Source organism: Miniopterus natalensis, chromosome X (assembly GCF_054644295.1).
Source record: "Miniopterus natalensis isolate mMinNat1 chromosome X, mMinNat1.hap1, whole genome shotgun sequence".
Taxonomy (NCBI): domain Eukaryota; kingdom Metazoa; phylum Chordata; class Mammalia; order Chiroptera; family Miniopteridae; genus Miniopterus; species Miniopterus natalensis.
In genome coordinates, this window is record NC_142103.1 from 100,382,071 (window position 1) to 100,406,499 (window position 24,429).

General features: G+C 39.3%; 1 protein-coding gene across 2 annotated transcripts in view; it reads right to left on the reverse strand.

Moving 5' to 3' along the window:
* GLRA2 (glycine receptor alpha 2) overlaps positions 1 to 24,429 on the reverse strand; it is a 156,172-nt gene that overhangs the window by 89,628 nt on the left and 42,115 nt on the right. For both annotated transcript variants that reach the window (XM_016202955.2, XM_016202956.2), the window contains exons 4-5: positions 19,197 to 19,420; positions 1,719 to 1,801 (exon numbers count right to left, since the gene is read on the reverse strand). In XM_016202955.2, coding sequence (XP_016058441.1) covers positions 1,719 to 1,801; positions 19,197 to 19,420 — 307 coding nt within the window. The remainder of the gene's footprint in view (positions 1 to 1,718; positions 1,802 to 19,196; positions 19,421 to 24,429) is intronic.

The window sequence follows — 24,429 nt, forward strand, 5'->3', positions numbered from 1 at the left end:
ACCCTGTGCAAGCATTGATGGTCTACAGAGAGAATGGCCAGCCCTATTGCAATGCTCTATGAGAAGTTGGGCATTTCCAACAAACAGAAGCAGCTCATAAAACCCCCACATCCTTGCCTGGTGAGCTTCCTGCTGGCCGCCACAATATTCTGGTCTTTCCTGAAGACCCAGCCCAGAGCAGGCAGAACAGGTAAAGAGGCGGGCAAGGAGGCGGTAATGAGAGGGTAGAAAAGTAAAGGGTAGTTTCTACCCTTCACGTTCAAAGTTAGTGGCAAACACATTACCGCTTCTTTGATTTTACTGCTTCTAGGTCCTGCAAGGACCAACCATATTTACTAATTGGAGTTTTTTAAGCCTTGGAGGAGCCTCAGATGACACGTATGTTCGCTGTTTTATAGAGAACGTAAGTGTTGGGCTGAGGCGGGGGTGAGTTTGGAGCAGTAGAGAAGACACAAAGAAGGAATCGTTGTGTAAGAAAAAGTTTTTCTTAATTTGTTCTCAAGAGAAGGGGCTATTGCCCGGCCAGGCGTGGCTCAGCGGTTGAGCATTGACCTAGGATCCAGGCGATCGGGGTTCGATTCCCGGTCAGGGCACAGGCCCCGGTTGCGGGCTCGATCAATGGCGCTCTCATCATTGATGTTTCTGTCTCTCTCTCCTTCTCCTTTCCTCTCTCTGAAGTCAATAAAGATATATTTAAAATATATATATATTTAAAAAAACAAAGAGAGAAGGGGCTATTGGGGGGAAAAAGAATCCATAACTTTTATTGTCAATCAGAAATTCTCATTTTATCCCTGACAACTTCTTAAAACAAAGACATTTCATTATTTTGTTTATTTCTGTAGGAAGTTTCAAGGGAAGTTTGTGGTGATTTTAAATGATCAGAAGGAAACCCTGGCACTGCCTCTTTTTTTAATAATAGTTGATATCTTTTTTATTTTTTATTATTTTTCTAAACCAAGAAGTTAAAAGTACTTCCTTGCTCTTGCCTCATTAAATCTCCTAACATCCCCATGGGTCAGTAGGACTTATTATTCTCGACATTTTACAAACAGAGACACTGACAGAGCAAGCCAGAAAAAAATTTCATGCCTCTTGACTGAGCATCCCATTACCTTGGAGGCTTTGGCAGCTTATGGCATGTGTCAAAGATTTCAGTGCATCACGGCTAGGGCACAAAGGGGACAAAGTAGATAGCATTTCTCCTTCGTCACCATGCCTTTATGTATTCTCCGCCCACCTAGGGGAGATGCCTCTTATCCTGTATCACCTTAGACCCCTCAGTTTTGCATCCTCTGACTAAGGCTCCTGTATCTTGTCCTCAAATCAATTATCCCCCCCGCCAAAATTCCGTTAGGGTAATGGTCTATATGAGCATAAGATAGAAATACAATTTTCTGATTAGAGAGAAATTCATTATGGAGCTTGAATGACTAATAATCTTAATTTTCCCAGGAGACATGATCATTTCAAAGAATAGCTTATTCAATCAGGCATGTTTTTGAGGAAGGTGAGTTATTTGCCATTTTACTTTGAAAGATTGTCTATTAGGTATGAGACATGCACATACACTTCTGCTTGCCCTTTCATTAGGATCTTGGGAGTTGGTAAGTAGGTAGAGAATGAGACTTATGGGTGTTTTCTCCTTAATGACACACTAAGAAGACTAGGTTATTGATTAAAACAAGCAGGCAGTCATTTCAACAGCGGTGACTTACAACTCTCCAGCTGCATTGTACAAGTCTGGACATCCATTGGAAAATTCTTCAAGTCCATGGGACAGGATAAGGTCAAAGTGAGCCTTAGCAAAAACAAAAACAAAAACAATATTTTTAAAAAGTACATTTTAAATTTGTGAGGTCTGATTCTTGAGAAACAAACCAAAAATACATTTGATATTAAAACAAAGTGACACTGATTCAAATAATGAAATCAAAGCTGTCACGCAGGGCAACGCTTTTTATTTTTAAAATTTACCATCATAGGTAAATTTACCATCATAGGTAAATTTTAAAAATAATATAAATTTCACTGTAACCCCCTACTTTCTATTTCCCATCTTCCAAACTCTGACTCCTACCTCCCCAGTGGTACTGGCCACAAGCTTATTCTAGATTCAACAAGAGCATTGAAAAATAACATAATGAAGACAATGGGCTCTTACCCATAATGCTGTCCAAAATACATAAAGTTTATACTGTTTTAGATTTATACTTTGGACGGGTGGACTTTGCTTCGGTGACAATAAAGGATGTGATAAGCATATTTGGTTGTGATGGAGTATAAGTTCTCCTTCCATCAGATGAGCAAATGTTGACTCCAGTGTCTTTCCATTTGCTAACTTATGTGGGTGAGTTAACACTATATTGTAGCATTCATTCGAGAATTTTGACAAATCTGGAGCCCATAATCCTTGAGCTGAAAGAGAAACATTTCAGGATAGTGGCTTGTACGTAGTCTTCACCTCTCTGCATCCAAGAGGGCTACTCTGCTCCCCCTCCCTTTTGCCTTAACTTTTCTGAGCCCCCGTGGGCTCTGACCAAGCCTATATCATCCGGATATTGTGTCAGCCGCCATCTGTCCCACCATTTCCTCCTCTAGTCCTCAAGGAGATGGTGCCACCTATGGCTCCAGCTCAAGAAGGAAATTAAGGAAGAGACTCAGCATATCTGGGGGCCCTTCCCAGTCATGCGTCAGACTGTCTCTGTCCCCTAAGCATGACCTTAAACTTGGTAAACACTCATCTCCTTGTCAAGCGATGGGATGGGATAAAATGATGTTTATTCCCATTTATCTCCAACACCAGCATCCCTGTGATTCTCAAGTTCACTGCACCAAATCCTGTTTATTTTCTCCGAAAAACCTTTTATATCCATAGACCCTTGTGACTGTGGCGCTGTAACCGAAACTCTCCCTTGCTGGCATGCTCATTCTCACTCTCCCCTACTGGTTCTCTTCCCCCCCCCCTTTTTTTCTTCTCTGCTTCATTTTGTACATTCTATATAAGATGAAACAAAAAATTAGTGACATTCAAATCCTAAAGACTTTTAGGATTTGAAGTGAGATTAGACAAAGAATCTATGCTGACAATCTTCAAACTAGTTAAAATACAACAGTGATTAGGAAAAGCAAGATACAAAACAGTGCAGTGCCGTCTCAGTTTTGTAAAAATATATTCTCATTCTTGGAGATAAGCACAACAGTATATCAAGAGTAGATATTTTTGGATAGTAGGATGATTCATATTTTGTTTTTACTCTTTATTATGCATTATCTGTATTGACAAATGTAGGTTATTTGAAGATGTCTTTCATGTAATTAAATACATCTTCAAACAACAACTGAAAGGGGAAATTATAAAATTCTGTTTTATTCAGTAATCTGCTATTGTTATAATATTTTTATTACTATTTAAATTTTGCCATAAACATACAATATTTTACCTTCATTGCTAAATAAGTTACCTAGCTTCTGTGGGCTATTCTGAGAACACAGATACCATGTTTCTAAATGAAAAAAAATTAGATTTTTGAGTTCTTAACAACTGACTTAATCACATTTTAGACAAGAAAAATAATTTTTGTTAATTATGGAATTTATTTAGAGATATAGATCATTAAAATTTTTTCCCAGCATAGAAGACTTTGTTTTTTTGAAAACACAGTTTTATTGAGATTAATGCCATGGACTCTTTTAAATAAAAGCAGAGTAAACGGATCAAAATGAAGATCTCTAGTAATCAATTAAAAAATACCTGACACTTTATAAAGGAGTGAAAACCTCAAAAGAATCTCTGGGTTTAAAACTGTTATTAACACAAGGAGAATCTATTTATTCTTTCCTATTTTTTAAAGAGGAAATACTTTCATCAAATAAAAATATGTTCATCCTACAAAAATAATCAGTAGGCATGTACATAATTTAAGTGAATCAAACCCAGGAAATCTAGAAATTTCTTACTTATGAGAAATTTAAAAATAATAATAGTGGAAATAAGTAGAGTTTAAAAAGTGTGCAACATGGAATTCAACTGTATTTTGTTGGCTATTGGAAACAACCCAATTTTAATATTCTTAATCATAGGTTTGCTGAATATGACTCTTTTGTGAGACGAACTTTTTACATTTATTTAGGGAGCAGAAGCCTCACACACAATTATTTCCACCTTTGTGGCAGATCTAACAATCCTATTGGGGTCCAGAATTCTTGGGGTCAAAACTCTTATCAGCATGGAAAACCCCACTGAGAGACATTCCCAACAAGCATGAAACTGTCTCTGAATTTGGGCTCAGCTGAGAACTCAGCAGGTATTTCCCTCCTTCCTTATTTGTTTTCTAATTTCCTTTCTAGGTAGGCTTAGTATTGGAGCCCAATGGGTGCCAGTAACAAGGAAGAAAGTTAACAGCGCCACGGTTTGCTAAATCAGGCCGTCAGCTGAGCAAATGGGAAGCAATTGTAAAGATGGAAATCAGTCCTGCCAAGCACATAGTTTTTGAGATTCAGTTTACTACACATCTGCAGGCCTGAAATGCAGGCTTGCCCTTTACTTATTTTTTCCCTTTTTCATTGAAGTTACTATGAAACACAGTGAAATTACACACATATTAAGCTGTACTGTGATGACTTTTTATATCTCTATCCACCCATTTAACAAGCACCCAGATCCAGATTTAGGATATTCCCAGAACATTCGCTGGTGCTCTCTTCCTAGTCAAGAACCTTCAAAGGTAACCAGCACTGCTTTTCTTTTTTTTAAGCTTTTTTTATTTAAAAATGCTTTTTGGGAAACATGAGCCTAATATTTTGTACAGATGCAGAAACTGCATCAAATAAGACTGACCCATACGGCATCACCCTAAAATGTGAACAATTTTTACCTCCTTTACTCTGAATCTCCATCTATTTTGGTGGGTCTCACAGAAAGTATTTTAATTGAGATTCAGGCTGTTTGCTGGCAGACACTGCCTACAGCATGTCAGGTTTGTTCTCTCCTCTTTTTCATAATTTAAAATATTAAGGCCATTGCACCTGAGGGCAGTGAGCTGAGGCTGCCCGTCTCTCACTTGATTTTTGTTAAAGAACTCATTTCCTGAAGCATTATCACACATCCCCCCTGTCATAGTGGCCACGGTACAAGCTCCCATTTGCACAAGGGAAGGAATCAAGCTTCCTTACAGAGAGGCCCTGCTTCTTCACTGAGAGGAAGAGGCTGAGCAGACATTTCCATCCGAAAGGCAAGAGAATAAAACAAAGCATAGGAAGTGAGTTTCCCCAAATCTCACTTCCCTTCAGTACTACTCTCCTATTCAGTTCACCTTGCGTATAAGACCAGTTCTTGGGTTTATGCCTCACTTAAAGTTTAGATGACTAATAGATGCAGACATTGTAAATTGGTTCTCCCCTATTACAATGCAAGTCCCACGAAGGCTGGGACTCTGTCCTTTACCATCTAAAACAGTGGCTGGCACAGAGTAAGTAGTCAATAAATATTTGTTGAACAAATGAATTAATCAGTGTCCTAAAGCTCTGTGGGAGAATCTCAGGCTTTTATCCTGCAGAAACGGGAAAGGATAAGGGGTTTAGAAGAGTGGAGCCTGGGCATCAAAGCCCATAAGGTGTTGCCAGATTACAAGGCAGGCAAAGGAAGCCCTCTAAACTTGCCTGTTCCCTTCTGTATGTCGCTAGCATATTCCCACTAGAAATAAAGCAAATCATGCTGAAGGAAAGCCAGGAAGCTTGGGCCACCTGTCTTTGAGCCTTGGTCAGGTAGCTGGGTCCATGGCTGGCACTGTTTTCACATTGCCAGAAGGGGTCAAATTAATTACTTAAGTTTACAACATTATGGTGTACAAAGGCACCTTGATTTATAAAGGAACTACTGGTTCATAAGAAACTCAGTAGTATTAGAATTGGGAGTCTGTTCCCCGTGAAATATTATTGGGGAAAAGAAAACCATCTGAAGAGAAAACAAATTTTCAGATAGAAATACAAATTTTAATGATCTGCTTGCCTGAAGCAAAGATTGCCCGTGTACTATTTTAGGAGAGTTAATTCTAATGGTTAAAGTAGTCTGTCTTGTTTGGAAAGTGAGCACAAGGGGATATTTCTGTGTTTTTCAGGAGAAGCAAGAGAGTCTCAAGTATATTGCTATTGTTTCTTTGTTTGAGGACCACATTTAACACATTCTATGCAGCATACTACAAACCCTTAGCAGTTTGCAGGTAAATCAGAGGGTGTAGAACCTATGGTGCTTTTTTAGGATTAAAATACTTAATAAGGAAAAATTAAAAGATTCTAAAAAGTGATGATGATGATGATGATGATGATGATGATGATGATACCTGCTATAGGCCAAGCACTGTCATTATTTTACAATCATGGAGTACCATCACAAAGGCAGATAGCATTCTCACTGCTTTTGAGATAAAATTAAAGAGGTTAAGCCATTTTCCCAAAGTCAAAAAACTAGTAAGTGACCAAAGTTAGATATGAACTCAACTTTAACTGATGTCAAAGTTCATTTATTATGTTCCACTCTACCACATTTCCTCCTTAGAAAAATAATCTATTACTAATTGATCATCCTCTTTTATCTGTGAAGCCAGCAGAGTGGGTTGTAGACTCCTTAATTGCCTTGTACCTGCTCAGAGATACCCCTTTCATTTTTCTTCAGACATTTAGACTTCTCATTACCTGTCCTTTTAAAAAAACCCTCCACCCTTCCCCAGCAGCCTCACAGAGTGGAAGCATCATTGACTATGGATCCAGGGAACTGGGTGGTTGACCCAGCTTACCCATAAATAGCTGTTCAACCTTGACTAAATCCCTGGGCCTCATTCTCCACCCAAAACCCCATGCTGTTCAAAATTTCTCTGATTCTAAACTGTGAGTGAAGGTGACCAGCTTAAAGGATTTCCTCTTACTGGTGAATTTACATGCTTGAGTATGATGAAAGCCTTAAGTGCAAGTTATAATGCTTCTTAAAGTAGGAACTTTCTGGCACTCTGGGTATATAGGTGAGATGTTTATTGTCCCGATATGGCTTTGGCATCCATCATCCTGTAACACATTCTACTCCTTCCCCAAGAACATAAGGACAGCCTTTCTCTGCAATGTAGGTCTGTTGAATCTTTCCTCTCAGTTGTAACTTAAAATTTCTGAACCATGTCACATGCTAACGTCAGAGAGATTTGACAGGATGCATCAAGTATTGAACAAGAGTGTCATCTTAATCCATCTAGACCTTAAGTGAAATTAGCCTGGGGGCAAGTTAGAAGTCAAGTTAAAAGTGCATCATTAATATAACCCATACGTGGGAAGAGGGGTGGGAGTTAGGGAGTCAGTGGATTAAAAGACACTGCTAGGCTGGTTGTCTGATCAACATATCCTTTAACACAGTGGGTTTCAAACTCTTGTGGACATAAGTGCCATCTGAGGGGTGAGGTGGGAATGCAGATTCTCTGGCCCTCTTGATTAGCAGCCCAGGTAGTACCAATGCCGGTGTCCTGGAGCACATTTTAAGAAGCACTGTTTCAGCATGTTCTAAGGGATGACTTTAATTACTGTCTACATCAGCGATTTTCAACTTTTTCATCTCATACACACATAAACTAATTAGTAAAATTATATTTTTTACTGATCTGACAAAAAAAGGTATAATTTTGATTCATTTATACCAGATGGCTATTGTTGTGTTGGCTGTTGTCATTTTTTCACTTGACAATCTCAGGGAAAAGAGGTCGGTGCCCCTGCCTGAATGGTCAGGTATTGCATGTTTTAAACATTCTCGTGGCACAATGATGTACTTCTTGTGTCACACCAGTTGAGAATTGCTGGTCTACATGACAGACTAAAAGAAGAAAATCTTAAAAGGGAAATAGGAAAGAAGATTGAGAAAAGGCTCTGCAATTTTTCAGTAGCACTAGCACTGTCTTGGGAAATACTACTTTCTCCTCGAAACCAGTGCAGGACAATTAGGCTCAAGTGACTGGACCAGGGTTAATGACAGAGGGGATTAATCAGGGGCCTTGGTCACAATGGAGAGGCATGCAGGTAAAGTCAGGACAGTGAAACCAAGGTTAGTCCACTGGCAACCAAGAAAATGGTAGGTGTGGCTAGAAAACTGGGATAGCTGCTAAGAGAGGTGGGAGGACAGTTTCCAGGTGCCACCGAGAGGAAACCAGACCAGCATGCCTGTTAACACACGCGAAGGTGCAAAGGTAGGCAATGGTACTCTACTTAGGCTGGTGGCACTGTGTCAGGACACTGTCTCTGATCTCTGACTGGAAAATCAGCTATGGACAAACTTGAGAGGAAGTTGGGGAGGTGGCTGCCACATGCATTGGATTAGCCTCAACTAAAAATTTACGAAAGCTCATAGTACTGGTCAGGGACGAGGGCAGAATTCGCAGCAGGACCAGTTCTAGGTCTTTAGTGAGAGGAATTCGTGTTAAACAGAACTCTGCCTGAGTTATAATCTAGTACATCCATTCAGCAATTTTTGGCAAGCATTTATTGGACCCCATGCATATCAGATACTTGAAAGAACAATTTCTCTCAGGAAGGAGATCATAATTTAATATCATTAATATATTATTAAGATATATGTTAATATATTATTTTAATGGAATGTATCTCAGTAGTTGCACATTTATTCTTCAACTCTTTAGCATTGTTTCTAAATCCCCATTTAAAGAAGCCTTCCTGATTATGTAAAAAAGACACACATGAACTGAATCGAGAAAAAGACTTTTAATTACTCCCTTGGCGCCTACATAAGTGCTGACAGTGATCGAGTAAGTAGATAATCTACCCTTACAGACCTAGATCCTTAGAGAGCCCTTTGGGTTTATCAGGGAAGGTTTTGATCCATGGAGAGCAAAAACCAAGTTTGGCTAGAGAGGCAAGAAATGAAAAATTTTGTCATCTTCTGAAAGCTCTGTAGTTAAATGACTTCTTTGAAGCCACTCATCATAGAGCATAGAGCAGGTTCTGATCGCTCCAGCCCTGAGCTGTTCACCTGGCCCATAGACAGGCAGAGATGTGGCAGCACCTGGGAAGGCTTTCCGCATAAGTAATGGTTGAAAATGCATGCTGTGTAAATTATTTAGGAGTTCCAGGAAGATCCCAATGCCTGTCCTTGCTCAAACACCTTTCAACTCTTAGCTGCTATACATCAACTAATAGACATTTAGCTAAAAGCTCCCATGACTGTTAAATCTATGGAGAGAATTCTATTTCAAGTACTGTTAGTCATGACTTCCTTTGTGTATATGAGTTAATAGATTCCCAGATTCCCTACCGATATTCCCAACAGCACACTTTGATACTGAGAGTAGCAAACAGAAGGGTGATACTGGATGGAAAACAGGGTTCAGAACAGTGTGGCAATGGAACCAGAGATAAATTATTTTTTTCATTATTGTCTAGGGCTGAACCTAAGCCCTAGGTTGGTCCTAAGCTGTATGGTTAGACTCTATCATCTTCGTTAATTCCAAATAAGAAAGTGTAAGACCTGTTTTTCCCCATTGACCTTGGGATTTGGAGAACATGAATGGCAACACTGCTGATTCATCAGCTGTTCTACTCCTTTCCCCTGACTAAAATGCCAGTGGCTGACTAGGAAGGCCCATGTTTACCAAACATTATAAAGCTACTGCAGAAAATATCCGTATACATTGAGAAATACTAGCTGAGAAGGACAGAAATACAGTATCTTTTCCCATCTGTGCCTGGTCCCTTCAGAAAATGTGCACACATATGGTTTGCCCATGTTAATTAAGCCCAAATATGGATAGGATTCAACTTGGAGCACAACTGATAAATCTGCAGCTAAAACTTTTCCAAATGCTCTGATGTTTCCTGAACAAAATCTTTTGAAGGTGTTAAATTGGAGGGGGCTAAATTGAACACTACCAGAATGAAGAGCTCAAAGTACCAAAGATTCAAATCACCAATACTGCCCACATTTTAGTTACATTTAAAATTTCAAAGTCATTTTATTTCTAGTATTATTTATACACCCAAACATTCATGAAACTAAAATGTCATTATCCTGCACATTAAAATAGTGAGGACTGACTTGTCCATCCCATGGTCACTATGTGTCTAAGTTCACAGGTATTGAATGGTGACATTGAGGTGAAGAAAGAGAGAAAAGCACTGTACAGCAATTTTCTTAACATTTTATTTGGTATTATTTTACCGGCAAAACAGAAAGAGAACAAGCACTTGTGCATTGAAAATATGGTTTTAAGAAAACTAAAGTAACTTTATGTCTGCTGACAGCTGAGGGTAAGATTGTGTTACTTTGCTGGTCTTTGGCTGCATTAATACTTCTAGTGTGGTAACTGGCAGAGTTGTGGCCGTGTTTCTGGTGGCAAAGGTTGGAGAGAAAACAGCGTCCTGGTCAGACGGTAGGATGGTCCATCCTTGGTTAGATAACACATTGAAATTAGGCACCATTCCTCAGTTTACTCTTAATAAGCAGCTAAAGAGGAGGCCCAAGCCATTATGTAAAAGAAGATGCAACTATCGCTTCTGCTATGAGCTGCATGCCTCCCAAAGGGAGGAAACCCAAGGCAAGGCACCCATCTGCTTGGGACTAAGCATGGAAGGGGAGCGGAGCCCGAGTGTACCACATACTGAAAAAGAAATGTCCTATGTATGGGTTAGGAAGACTAGGGAGAACTATGCAAAGAGAAACATCAAATAAAACATCTGTTTTATTGTCCTTTGAAAGAAATGATCAATCAGATACTGGATGGGCTGGCTCTGAGTGTATGTCACGTGTGGAGCTTCCCATAATTATCTATGTCCGTAACTGCCTTTCAGTGACTGTCCGATGATAAATGTTGTATCGTCTTCAGGATAGATGCTGGTTTGTAATTTTTAAAAAATTTATCTTTATTGTTGAAAGTATTACAGATGTCCCCTTTCCCCGTTGACCCCTCCCCCCACTCCCCCTCCCCCAGGCCTCCAGCACACTGTTGCCTGTGTCCGTGGGTTGTGCATATATGCATGTAAGTTCTTTGGTTACTCTCCCCCCACCCACTCCCCCACCCCCACCTTCCCTCCGAGAGTCGTCAGTCTGTTCTATGCTTCTGTGTCACTGAGTCTATTTTGTTCATCCATTTATTATGCTCTTTAGATTCCACATATGAGTGAGATCATGTGATATTTGTCTTTCTCTGCCTGGCTTATTTCGCTTGGCATTATCATCTCCAGGCCCTTCCATGCTGTCCCAAAGGGTACGAGATCCTGGTTTATAATTTTAAAGGCCACAAGCAAGGATATCTGAGCTTTGAGAATGGACAATTTTTTCCCATTTTAAAATGGAACACCTTTCCTTTGGGTTATGTGCTATGAGAATGTGCTAAAGTAATTCATGTGTCTCACGAGAACCATAGTGATATTATGTGTGTTTATTTTGGGATTGATGCCATCCAGGGAGCCTTTCAAAAGCAGCACTGTGGGCCAGGGAGAAGCCCTTGTCAACATAAGTTGAGCAGGCTCACCAGGACCTCTGAATTTCCTTTGGCTTCCTGCCACAAGAAAATTCAGGTAATGAGTAATAGCAGATTAGCCCTTCAACTCTGCTGGCTCAAATCTGCCATGTGATTTCCTTTAGCCTACATATCCAGATAATAATTGTCTCAGCCAACCACTTTTGTATAATTGTGTAAAAGTATATAAGCCTATAATTCATTAACACATTCAAAAATAGTATCTCATGGATACTGCTGCTGATTGAATCAGAGGGTATAAATGATCTAATTGGCAATTGGGAAATTTCTCCTTAGAGAGTTCAGTATTGAGTACTTGTAGTTGTATAAACTACATGTTGAATGTTAGGCTGCCTCTTAAACTATAGGTAGTCCAGTCTTCGCTACCCCAAGCCAAAATCAGGCTCCTCTCCTCAGGAATTGGATATTCAGTTTGGGAGAGCAAGGTTCAAAGATCTCGAAGTACTTTGAGATAGGTACCTTAAATTTAAAACCTCCTTTTGATGACTCCCCAGATCTGAGGGACATGAGGAACCCACTCTTAATTCCTCAGAAGGAATTCTGTGGTTTGGGAAGGAAGAGATCATTTTGAGCTATAAACTTATGATACAGCTAAAGGAGCCTCAGACTTCATCTGATCTCCTGGTTCAAACTCATTTTATAGATAAGAAAACTGAGACTCAAAATAAGTTACTGGGGTTATAGAGGCTGTTCTATAAGCCTGGAGGATACAGTATATGATGGAAATGTGGAGCTCCTGATGCCTTGAACTACCTTCTCAGTATTGTTCTTTGCACCACTTTTTAAAAAAATATATCTTTATTGATTTTAGAGAGAGAAAAGGAGAGGGAGAGAGAGAGAGAAACATCAATGATGAGAGTCACTGATCGTCTGCCTCCTGCATGCCCCCTGCTGGGGATCGAGCCCGCAACCCCCTGACCAGGAATCGAACCCCGATCGCCTGGATCCTAGGTCGATGCTCAACCACTGAGCCACGCCGGCCGGGCTGAGTCCATCGTGTACAGAACACACTTTCTAGACTTTAATACTTCTACCCTCAGCCATGCCTTTTTTGAAAACTACTCTCCAAAAATCCTCCCTCTGCACCATGTAGCTCAGCTCCTGCTGAATCCACCAGCGTATGAGCATTCTAGTGCCTCCCACCTTCCCAGCCTTGCTTGCCTCTAGGAAGAATGGAATCATCGTGGTTTCCATGGCATTTCCCAGCACTTCTCCGAAGCCTCACTACTTAATTCCGATGTGGGCTCTTATGTTACAGTCATTAATTACTGCATTAAGTTAAGTCACAAAACTGATGAGCATTTGGACATAGATTTAGAAAATGAGAATGTCATTTTGCCTGGATTATAGAATATAAAGGTAAACATGGTCCAAATAAGCACAGAGAGAAGAAATCACAGCTTTTTATAGCTGCTTTCTAACAGAAAATATGGGCTTATGTGTATCATCAAAACTGAGAGTAAGAAAATCAAAGTATCACCGTTGGTAACATTTAAACGGTTTAGTTCACTGTGCAGCTTATTTTCGGCTCTGACATCTAAATAGGGAATGTTCTTTTTTCCTTTACCTTAAAAATCATTCTATAACTAACGTTAGAATCTTTTGAAGTTCTTGCATCAGATCTTACAATGAGTCAAGGATGGGAGGCTATGTGAAAAACGTCCTTTCATGTGTGTAGGTAGAGTTGGTCATTAGATAGGATTGTTTGGAGAGCACCATTGGATATCTGACTAGAAATCTACATTCCACCTACTCTCAATGGTGCCTGTAACCTATCATTAGAGGGAGAAGGCAAGTCAATCCCCAAAAGTTCTCTATACAACTCAAGTACTGCTTGGAAGGCTGAGTCATCAATACCTGGAATTATGAATGGCATCAAAAGGGATTAACAAGCAAATCACCTCCAACATCATAAATGAATATGTTTTAGTTCAGATAAAGTTTCATGATGAGTATAGCAGATACCTTGATGATACGAGGTGCTGTTGTGGAGGAACAATCCTATAATTATTTATGGTTTGGAGGACTTTCTGCAGTTGGAGGGTCACAAAGGCCCCCAGGTACCTATCAGTCAGATAAGAAGACACTGAAGGCAAATAGTATTTCCTTAACAACATTGCTATGGCCACACCCATACTGGAGGCCTGCAGTAAACCTTGAAGCAATTGTTAACAGTTGGAAAGTCATAGCTTCCTTAGAAAGATAATGGCCTTTTCCTCTAAACAAACAAACAAAAAGGAGTTTAACCTAATACACGAAAGATGCATTCAGTTTTAGGGGGATTTAAGGACCCCTGGAGTTTTCACCTAGCCCTCAGATTAAGCACCCCTCCAGGAGTGGGTCAGTGCCATCCTTAATGTCTGGAGTTTATAGGGATCTGTCTTGGTCAGTTTATTCATTGTCTTAGAGGCTGGCACAGAAAGCACAATCATCAAATTACAAGAAAATACCCAGGGGCCCTAGAGTGTATGGCAATGCCACTTTTGACTATCCATATAACAATCATCTCTCTTTCAAAGCTCAGGAAATAGAGGTTCAGAGACATGATAAATTTCCCTGGGTCACACAGCTAGTTCTGAAGCCAGAGACTAGAGCCCAAGTGCATGTGACTCTAAAACCCATGTCTACTATAGTGTCAGAAGTAACCAGGCTAGCATTCAACATAATGCTCAGAATAGGCCCTGAACTGCACTACAAGCTGAAAATTGCTAGATGAAGAGCCCTTGGTGCTGAAGCAGAACATGCGGCAAAATTAGATCAGCAACATAGTGTTGGGGGGCAAACATCATTCCCTAACTCTGATGGGACGGGAATGTGTGAGAGTGAAGCAATGACATAACCTCTCCTCTTTCCAAAAAACGGGCCATTTGTTAAATGTAGGGAAAAGTGACTAATTTAAGTTGTAACAAATGTGATTTAAGATAAGGAAGAATTTCTGCACCATGTTAGAGTAACATTATTACTATAGGATCCAAAGGAAGAATATAAAGAATATAAAATCTCCTTCTCTGATGGTCTTTGAAAATAAAATGAGTTTTCAACAGGTTGCCTGAAGGTAAGGAGTTGGCTTAATGAGTCTCTTCAGCCCTTTGATCCCTGTGATAGTAAAATATTTCAGAAAGTGGATATACTATGTAAGCTACAAGTGCTATATAAAAGTACCAAATAGATTTTCCATTTTGAAAATCAATTGTTGCATCTTGAATTTAAACAGTCTTTTCAGACATTTGCAAAATTTGAAGATACTTTATATTCTCATCCTAAATGTTACCTTCTTCCTCCAATAGTCATTTTAAAAATGAGTCCCAAAAAGGTTGGTTCCAAAATGACATGTCTTTGTTTGTGTCTTTGGAGTTGAGTTGAAGTAAATAAAAAATTAATGTGGTGGAGGACATGATAGCACTGAAATAGAAGTAAAGACTGTGCTTCTTGTCCTAACTTTCCTATTTATAGGCTCCATTACTTTAGCTCTCCTAATTTCTGAAAGAAGTCACTTCCTCATTCATAAAACAAGGGTGTTAGATTAGGTATTCTACAAGGTAATATCAAATTTTAAAATCTTAAGATGTTTCTATCTTTCTCTCTCCCTCTCCCTTCCTCTCTCTGAAATCAATAAATATACATATTTTTTTAAAAAGAATCTTATGCTTCTATAAAAGTCAGGAGTCCGGCAGAAAATTCTTAGAAGTGAGAAATAAAGGAAAAAACAAATATTACCAGACATTGTGGACACGTGAGACAAGCTGCTGCTTTCCAAAAATGCTCACCTTCTCCTTTTCTCTTTCATATTGCACACCATATGCCACGATGCCCTGACTTCTACTGCAATTTATTATATTCAATTCAACAAATACTGTTTGAGCAATAATATGTACAAGACACAAGTCTCACTATTCCACTATGGATTCAGGCCTTTTTTAATAATATAAATTTAGAATTTGTCTCTGAGGAGGGTGTACAAAGCAAGATATGTGTCCTGGTTTATACTCTGATCAGGAATGATGAATACTTAATAGGATGGGTCAACAAAAACTTACAAAAAACATGGAGTGAGATCAAACGTGAATATGTGTTATATTCATGAAATGCATATTAAAGGAAAAGTCAGAAGAGATAGAAATCACAGAAATAGATTTGATACTTTTTCATCAATTAAGGCTGTCCTGCATCACTGGATTAGAAACTTTGTAACAGCTAAGATCTTCGATTTCTTTTTAAAAGATTTGTTTGAATTTTACTAAGGTACCCCAAGTTTGAACCTGGAGGACTATTATGGAGTTCTGGTCTACTGTTCCCTCTTTTGTTTAAACTCATGCCTTTTGGGAAAAAGATGTATAAAATCTTGTGAAGTGTGTTCTTGCTTGTTTTGAAGTCAATGGATTGCACAGATCTCTTTGTGTTTTGTTTGGCCATCAAATCCTTGGGCTCTGGTTTCCATGCACAGTTAATTCTACCTCTGCTCCTACAAAGCTAAGAAAGCAAGAAATTATTCCCAGATGAAATGCTGTCATCCATTTGCTTTAGGTTTTAGGAATATGCAAATATAAAACATCACTAAAGAATATTTTTTAATGTGGACCATTGTTCAAGAAATTATTTAAATGTGTAGGATGGAGGCACTTCATGAGTTTACATGAGTTTATCTTTGGTACTTCTGTTGTATCCTTTCCTTGTACCTTTCTTAACTCTCTTTGTCCTATCTGATTTCTCCTCTCAGGTATCCAACATGCTCATTCTCACTGTCCTTCATGTACATCAAACCTACTACCAGAAAGAAATTTTCATATCAGCTCTTTACAGCTTAGTATGAATTTAGGCCAGTGAATATCCTCTCATAGGGGTATATGCATTGTAAACCTGACGGGAGAGGGAAAGTTTCCTAATGGAATGTCAGCAGGGACTTTCTAGTACCTTTAAGACACCAGAAACTATAGCCCACTTAACCGTACACTTGGGTTGGACCTGGGCATATGCACCTTGGCATATATTAGCACTAATTACTCTATGCCCTCTAGTTAAACTGAGTGCAGTGACTCAAGTAAATAGAAGTGTGGGTGCCAACACCCACATTCTAACAATATTTGAGTAACACAATTCATTTGCAAAGTTAGAGGCACCTTTCTTTTCCTTGTTTTCTATTTATTCCTATTATTTAATTTATCTCATTTGCCTGCCTTGTTAGACTGGAGCCCTTCCAGGGCAAGTAGCACATCTTACTCAACTCTGGATCTCTAGGCCCAGCGCAGTGTCTGGCTTATCAAAAACCTTTCCAGGCACATAATTAGATTCCTGCAGTTCAAATCGGCCGAGAGCTGTGTTTCCCTAAAATGACATGTCCAGTTCTCCTACCCCAAGGATCTTTCCCTCTAATCTCACAAATACCAACAGTGAAGGAAAAGCTAAACTAGCCTGCCACAGGACAAACTCTACTCTATCCAAAACAATCGTTAGGGCCTCTCAGGGCCTGTAATATGCTACAGTTGGAACCAGAGATAGAAGAATTGCCTCAAGATCTAGGTCTGAGGAACATTACATGCTTTGTGGTTCTAGAATAGAAAGGATTTCATGGAACAAAAGAAAAACTTCCCCGGTTGTATTTCAGTGGTGCAAGATGCCAGGTATTTACTAGAGCAAATGCCGCCCAGAGCCCAGAGGGCTGGCGGAGCAGCTGATGCCCTGTGCTGCTTTTTATAACTCTTCTTCCTTGTACCACGCTCTGCATGTGTCCCATTTCATCAGGTCACACCAACTTAGGCTGTGCCCAGTACTGCATTTTACACCAAATGCATCACATGTGAAACACTCTGTTTCCTTAAACATTTTATAAGAATAAAAGTAAAGTTCCTTAAAAATAAGGGAATTTCCTGGCTCTTTGTGTAAGCAGTGACTTTGCTACTTTTTACAAATGAGTAGTCTCTTTTGTTCCACAAGACATCGGGGCTGTCAGCTATCAGTAAGCTGTGAAATTACCAGGATAAGAATGGAATGTACAATATAGACCTAAATTGAATATAGAGTTGTGAAATGAGGTTTTAATGGTGGTGAATCTGTAAACTTGTGAAAATTATTTGCAAAGACACTAGCTGTCTACTTTTGGGGGATAATAATATTATAGAAAGAGGAAGAATTTTATAAAGGATCTTTAAAATGTCAATATTTATTCAAAGTATTAGATATCTCTAATATACAATACATTGTCTAGGGCCTTTGGGAGGGTTTTCAGAAGATGCAAAATCCAAATATCTTGGCTATAAAGAATTTACTAATTAGAAAGAATGTTAACTTTAAAATACAGACAGCCATCATTTTATTTATTGATCACATCTTCTCTGTCATTTATTGTGGCAAGTATTTTTTAAAAATATGTTTTATAATGATTTTAGAGAGAGAAGAAGGGAGAGGGAGACAGAGAGAGAGAAACATTGATGTGGGAGTGAAACATTGATCAGTTATCTCCCATATACACCTTGACTGGGGATTGAACCCACAACCTGGGCATGTGCCCTGACTGGTAATTGAACTGCCGACCTCTCAGAGTACAGGAGAGTGCTCAACCAACTGAGCCACACTGACCAGGGCAGTGGCAAGCATGTGTATGTATTCTATATCAGGGGTCAGCAAACTATGGCCAAGGGGTCAGATCTAGTCCTCCACCTGTTTTTGTACATAAAGTTTTATTGAAATGCAGCCACACCCAGTTGAGTGTTGTCTATGGCTGCTTTTGCACTACAATGGCACAGTTTAGTTGTGACAGAGTTGAGACAGTCGGGCTTGCAAAACTAAAATACTTACTATCTGGCCCTTTACAAAGAATATTTGCCCTATATCATCCAGTCTCACAAGAATACCCAGAAATAAATATAATGTTTGCTATTTTATTGTTAAGGTACCTGAGGGTTATAGGTTATGTTAATAAGTGGCAAAGCTTGGATTTGATTTTAGATTTGTTGTATCAAAAATCCATGTTCTTATGCTATATCCATGTACAGAAATAGCCAAACTGTGAGGTAGGAAGAAATAAGAGCTTTACAGATTCACAGGGAAACTGTTACTATAATTCAGAAAAGAGAGATTTTTTTGAGCCTGGAGTGATAAAGATTCTGGAGATTATGTTCAAATATAAAAGCTAAAATGGATCTTAGGAATTGTCTATCCCAAGCTCAAGTTCAACAAAAGTTGAGAGATTAAGTTTACATGTTTAGTTAGAAGCAGAGCTGGGGTTAGAACCAGTTTTCCACTCACCCAGCCTTAAGTATGCTATCAGCGACCATGATGAGCAGTTGAATTTCTGCATGTGTATGGGGAGGGGGGTAGGGTTAGGGTTAGGGTTATGGAATGACAGAATTATTTGAAATGAGTCTTTGTACATTTTGTTCAATTGTAATTGAACTAAAGGGCCTCTACTTCCTTTATTGAATCAGTCAATAATACATTTGTGCAAGTATTTACCCAATACCATCATCCATCCACCTACCAAATATATTTTTGTTGTAGAGAATCACATTTCTGAGACCATGAGAACCTCTGGCACTCTCACCAAGTTTAAGATTTAAATGATAAACAAGAACCTCAAAAGTCCAATATTCACATACATCTCCCCATGCAGAATTAGGCAGCTCTAGGCCAGGAGAAAAATGGAGAAGTGAACAGGTGCAGCCCAAAGCAGCTTACCTAATACTGTAAAGCACTTTGCCATTTTTTGAAATCCGAAGCAATTTGTTGTCAGTGGTGACATCGTGGAAGTTGGCACCCTTCTCATTGGCAAAGAACAAATCTGGTTTCCAAATGGAGTCCAGCATCGACGGGTCCAAGTCCAGGGAATCATCAGGGTACTCGCTGTATGCCAGCCTCGAGTCATTCCACTGTTGTCTCAGAAAGATGTTCACTCGGTAATCCTACGGAAACAGCACGGAAAGGAGCCACTTATCACCCGCTCTGGCGCGTGGGGCCATCTGCGTTTCCCCTCACTCTTCCCCCTGATGTGGTGCTTGTTGGTGTCTGAGGAAAGCAGGCTGCGTATATCTTGGTCAAAAATAAACCACTCAGCTCTGTGAGGAGTGGGAACAGAGGGGGCAAAGTAAGAAAACTCAACCAAACCAGATAGACTTGGCTGAATTTCTTTATGTTTAAATTGTTCATTCCAGGAGGAAATAATACCAACTCCAGCTGATTTTGCTATAGACAAAGTTAACAATGAGTATAGAAGTCAGTGTGTGATGGCAGATTGTCAGGTAAGACATTCATTTTCCAAATCAGAAATGACATGATCTCTTTCCTCATTCTGCTCAGATGCTCTGGGCAGAAACAAACCCACTCCATACTTTTGGTAGTGAAAATCTTATTATAAAACTCTTAGATACAGGGCAACATTTTTTTAATTCATCAACATAAATATTTTTAAGATGCTTCATGTTGACAAGATAATTCCCTCACAGCAACTTACTTTTGAAAGTCTTAAATAATTTATATCTATGAATGGGTTGTATCTATAGTAGCCAACTTGATGCTTCATTAGAACAGAGATCTTTTCATGTTATTCTCATCTGAGCACCTTCTGACTAAGGTGTTCCTCCCTGGGGGAACCTCCTGTACACCCTGTTATTCCCACGTGGTCTGGGAATTTCCTTCTGTGACAGCGGATCAGCTCGGGGCAGTGACTGCTCTCCCGGGGATTTCTACTCAAAGGTTTAGGGCCATGGAAACTTGTCCTTTGCTTGATAGAGTGGACCCTGATAGAGGTCTCCACAGTATTCCCTAGTCAAGTGGGCTATGGTTTAGAGCTGATAGTTGCCCATTTCTGCCACTTGTGGCCATTTAGGGCGATATATACTCATTCTTTCTTTCTTTCCTGTACCTTTTTTACTCTCATTTGCTTTATTTCCATATCTTGGGCACCTGGACTTTGGGTCATTGGTTACGTCCCTCTGATGGTAACCAACTTGTCCTAATTTGCCTGAGAACTTCCCAGTTTTAGCCCCCAAAGTCCCACATTCAGAGAACCCACTCAATCCCAGGCAAAATTAGGATGATTAGTTACTCTACCAGGTATAATGGAGACCACCTCAGGTTGGTCAGTTTGGTTAATTACCCTTAGGGCCAAAAGAAAAAAAAAATGACTAAGTGATAAAGATCAGAGTGTACAGAAAAGAGTTTCAATCCAGTTCCTTCTACCTATTACTAAACTATCCAAATTCCCGTGACTTCTTTTCAAATATGGCTATCCTGATGATCAGGCCGATAGAGCCTTTGGAAGGTGGCAGTTTTTAGAGTGAGTGCCCAATGTAGTCAGCCTAAAGAATGCTAATAATGAAATAGTTACTAACTTCTGAAAATCAGTCATCAAAACCCTGCTCATTTGGAAAGGCTGAAATATTAAAAGAAAGAACCTAAACTTCTCAATTGTACAAACTAAGGACTTTCTCACTTGGGAAAGTGTATCAGCTGACTTTTATTTGAAATTATACCAGGCTTGCGCAGCAAATTCTCAGACCTAAGAGAATGGTCTTCTGGGCCCAGCCATACTTCCATCCCATCCCCTGTGCTCACTGTGTATGCACCGCCCCCTCCCCTCAATGACTGAACCAAAGGAATGGCAGAACCTCAATGTGTTCCTCATCCTGTATTTTGGAATTGTCTAAAGGGACCAGATGGTCATAACTGGGAAGAGATGGCGAGGTCTGTGTTTCATTGGGAACAGGAGTTACTGAAAGCTTCGAAGTTTTGTGTGAGTAAAGAGCGGAAGGTGTGATTTGTGGAAAATAAAAAAAAGGAGGTGTTGAAAATGTAATAATTCAATGTAGGTACCCTCAGATACATCAGCTATGAGATTTTTTTAAGGTTTCCTGAAGGGGAAAAAATGAAACTTCTCCAGTGTTTAACATCCACCCCTTTTATTTGCTTTAGAGTGAAAACCAGTTATCCGTAACAATTTCTTTCTTTGTTTTTTTTTTGTTTTTGTTTTTGTTTTTGTTTTTGTTTTTGCATGGGGTCTGAGCTTGTTTCAATAGGAATCAGGAGGGAAGAAGATCTCATCCCTTAACCAATTCTGGAGGTAGAGAAACCCTGACTATGGGATGTTAATGACAGCTGGGGATAACAGAAGTGAATGGGTTAAATATTTTAGGCCATCGAGAGGCCAACAAGGGACCCCAGGAAGTAATCATAGGATGGGAGAGGACATAAGAAGCCAGATAGAGAGTATGGGGCACAAAATCACCAAGAGAAGTTGTTGCAATCCTCCCTTGAACCTGAGAACGATTTAAAGATGCTTATTGAGAGGCTCTAGAGAATATTACATTAGTGACATACAATATGAGAACATTGACCTTTAAAAAAATCTCAATATAAATTTTCACAGCTAATGTACCTTTTAAAAAGTCTTTCCCACGAGTATTCTCCAGTGTTTCCTGGTTTTTATTTTGAATTTTATATAGGGGGAAGATAATAAAATAGATTCTCCCAATATTAGAACTTTAAAAGATCACTGAATCTATTATGTCACAGTAGAAACATTAAATACCTAACAGTTAATTTAAAATAAATTGATCTTCCTATTTGTAAACAAGGATAATTGGAAACTAAGAAGAGAAAATATATTTTATGCCACAATTACAGGAATTATGTGAAATAAGGCCTTTATTAGATTTTTTGTAAGTGTTTGTTCCTTATGTTATATAGGTATTAAAATTTTCCATAACTTTGTTTATGATGACATACACTATTCTAAAATAAATAGCAACCCTTAAACCTACTGAATAGAAAAAGACACCTAAGGATCTAGAGAAGTAGATAGCCAAAGAAAAGATTTTCTGGGGCTGTGCCTCTGTAATTTTTTCAGTTCTCTATCATTATCAATGTAGGGTAGACATTTGACGTGTGTGGTTTATCTGTGCATCATCTCTGTTTGTTTACAGATAGGTTTATTCTCTCACGATATTCCAAACCACAGGAGATACTTATATTGTTCTGTAGTCTCTCTTTGTGTTAAAATTTGTCTTCTACCCAGCCAGCATGGCTCAGTGGTTGAGCATTGACCTAGGATCCAGGCGATCAGGGTTCGATTCCTGGTCAGGGCACATCCCCAGGTTGGGGGCTCCATCCCCAGTCAGGGGCCTGCAGGAGGCAGCCGATCCATGACTCATCATTGATGTTTCTATCTCTCTCTCTCTCTCCCTTTCTCTCTCTCTCTCTCTCTTTCTCTCTCTCTTCCTCTCTCTGAAATCAATAAAGACATATTAAAAAAAATTTTGCTTTCCTATAATTATCTGGATATTGGATTAGGTAATGAAAACATTCAAATTAAAATAATATATATGTATATACGTGTGTGTATATAAATACATACACAAATATTTTGTTTTTTTCAAAAGCTATGTGTAAGTCACATAATATTTATTATATATATATTTTAATATATCTTTATTGATTTCAGAGAGAGGAAAGGAGAGGGAGAGAGAGAGATAGAAACATCAATGATGAGAAAGTCATTGATCAGCTGCAGCCTGCAACCCGGGCATGTGCCCTGACCAAGAATCGAACCCTGATCGCCTGGATCCTAGGTGGACGCTCAACCGCTGAGCCACGCCCGGCCGGGCAATATTTATTATATTATTAACACAGGTAATATAAGTACCTATATTCCATACTGTTATTTCATATAAAATTGAGAATTTCTAAAGTTTCACTTTTTCTGGTAACTTCTAATCCGATACCCATGCCACAAAGATTGTTTCCTTAAATTGAATTATTTTGGTAATATTATATTTAGTCTGGCATTTGTATGTAGATATTGCCATTCTGCCTTATACAAACTCTTATTAAACCTTACCATTACTCTTATTATTTTTATGCATATACATTTTTAAATCATTTATGTTATAACATTATCAAAGACAAGGGTAGACTTTGTTGGTTCCCCACAGTGCCTATGTGGCACTTTGGTTTTAACCTCTGGCTGCACAGCAGTACAGTTTTCATCACCTTGAGTCTGTGCTGGCTTTGATAGAGCAAGTTAGCCTTGAATTTAAAATTATGAGGCAGCACTTACTTTATGATGAATTCAGGCTTTAACATCATGTTGTTAATTTAGAGACTAAGGTCACCTTGTATCCAGTTTAACAAAATGCCGGGCTCATGGTAGGTTCTTAGTTCTTCCTTAAAAACTCAGAAATAAGAATTGTAGTTACCTGCTGTTTCTGATAAGTTAGCATCTCCTTATGAATCGCTTATGCAGCTATAGAATGAAAGGGAGCCCACAGTGTCATCCTAGCAGTTACAACACAGCGTGCGTCCCTATAAGGAGCTGTCTGCCTCTTACCCAGTTCCTCAGGACCATGATTTCAGATCAGAGATAAAACAGCTCTTTACCCTGCAGCCGTAATCAGCAGGGCATGTGGAATTTATCCTCTGGGGCAGAGTTTGGGGAGCCAGGATCATATTGTGAAGATGCTCGCTGGGTGGACACATTTTGCACACTTGCAGCTCTTGCTCCTTCCCTTCCCCAAATCTGTTTAGGGGGGAGGGGAGGATCTGATGCTGTGGCAGGGGTAGTGTGCCAGCCCCACAGGTCCAAGCCACGCTGCCTAGCCACAGCCTTGCGGGCCGTCATTAGGAAGCTTTGAGGAGACTGTCCTTTTCCATTTGCTCGTGGCCTAGCCCTGGAGGGAGTTGCATGCAGATGGCATGCGAATGCTCTTGACCTTTTCTACATTATTAATATTTCCAAACTATGCCTTTAAATCAGTAAAGAGGGGTTTGCAAATACACTCCCCGTCCTATAAATTCACTTGCCATCAGCTGCTAAAGAAAAGGGGGAAAGAAAGAAAAGGAAATGGTAAACTCACATTCTACAAACAATGTATAATCTGTCTCTCTATGCATCCCTCACTAGTCATTTGAAACCACA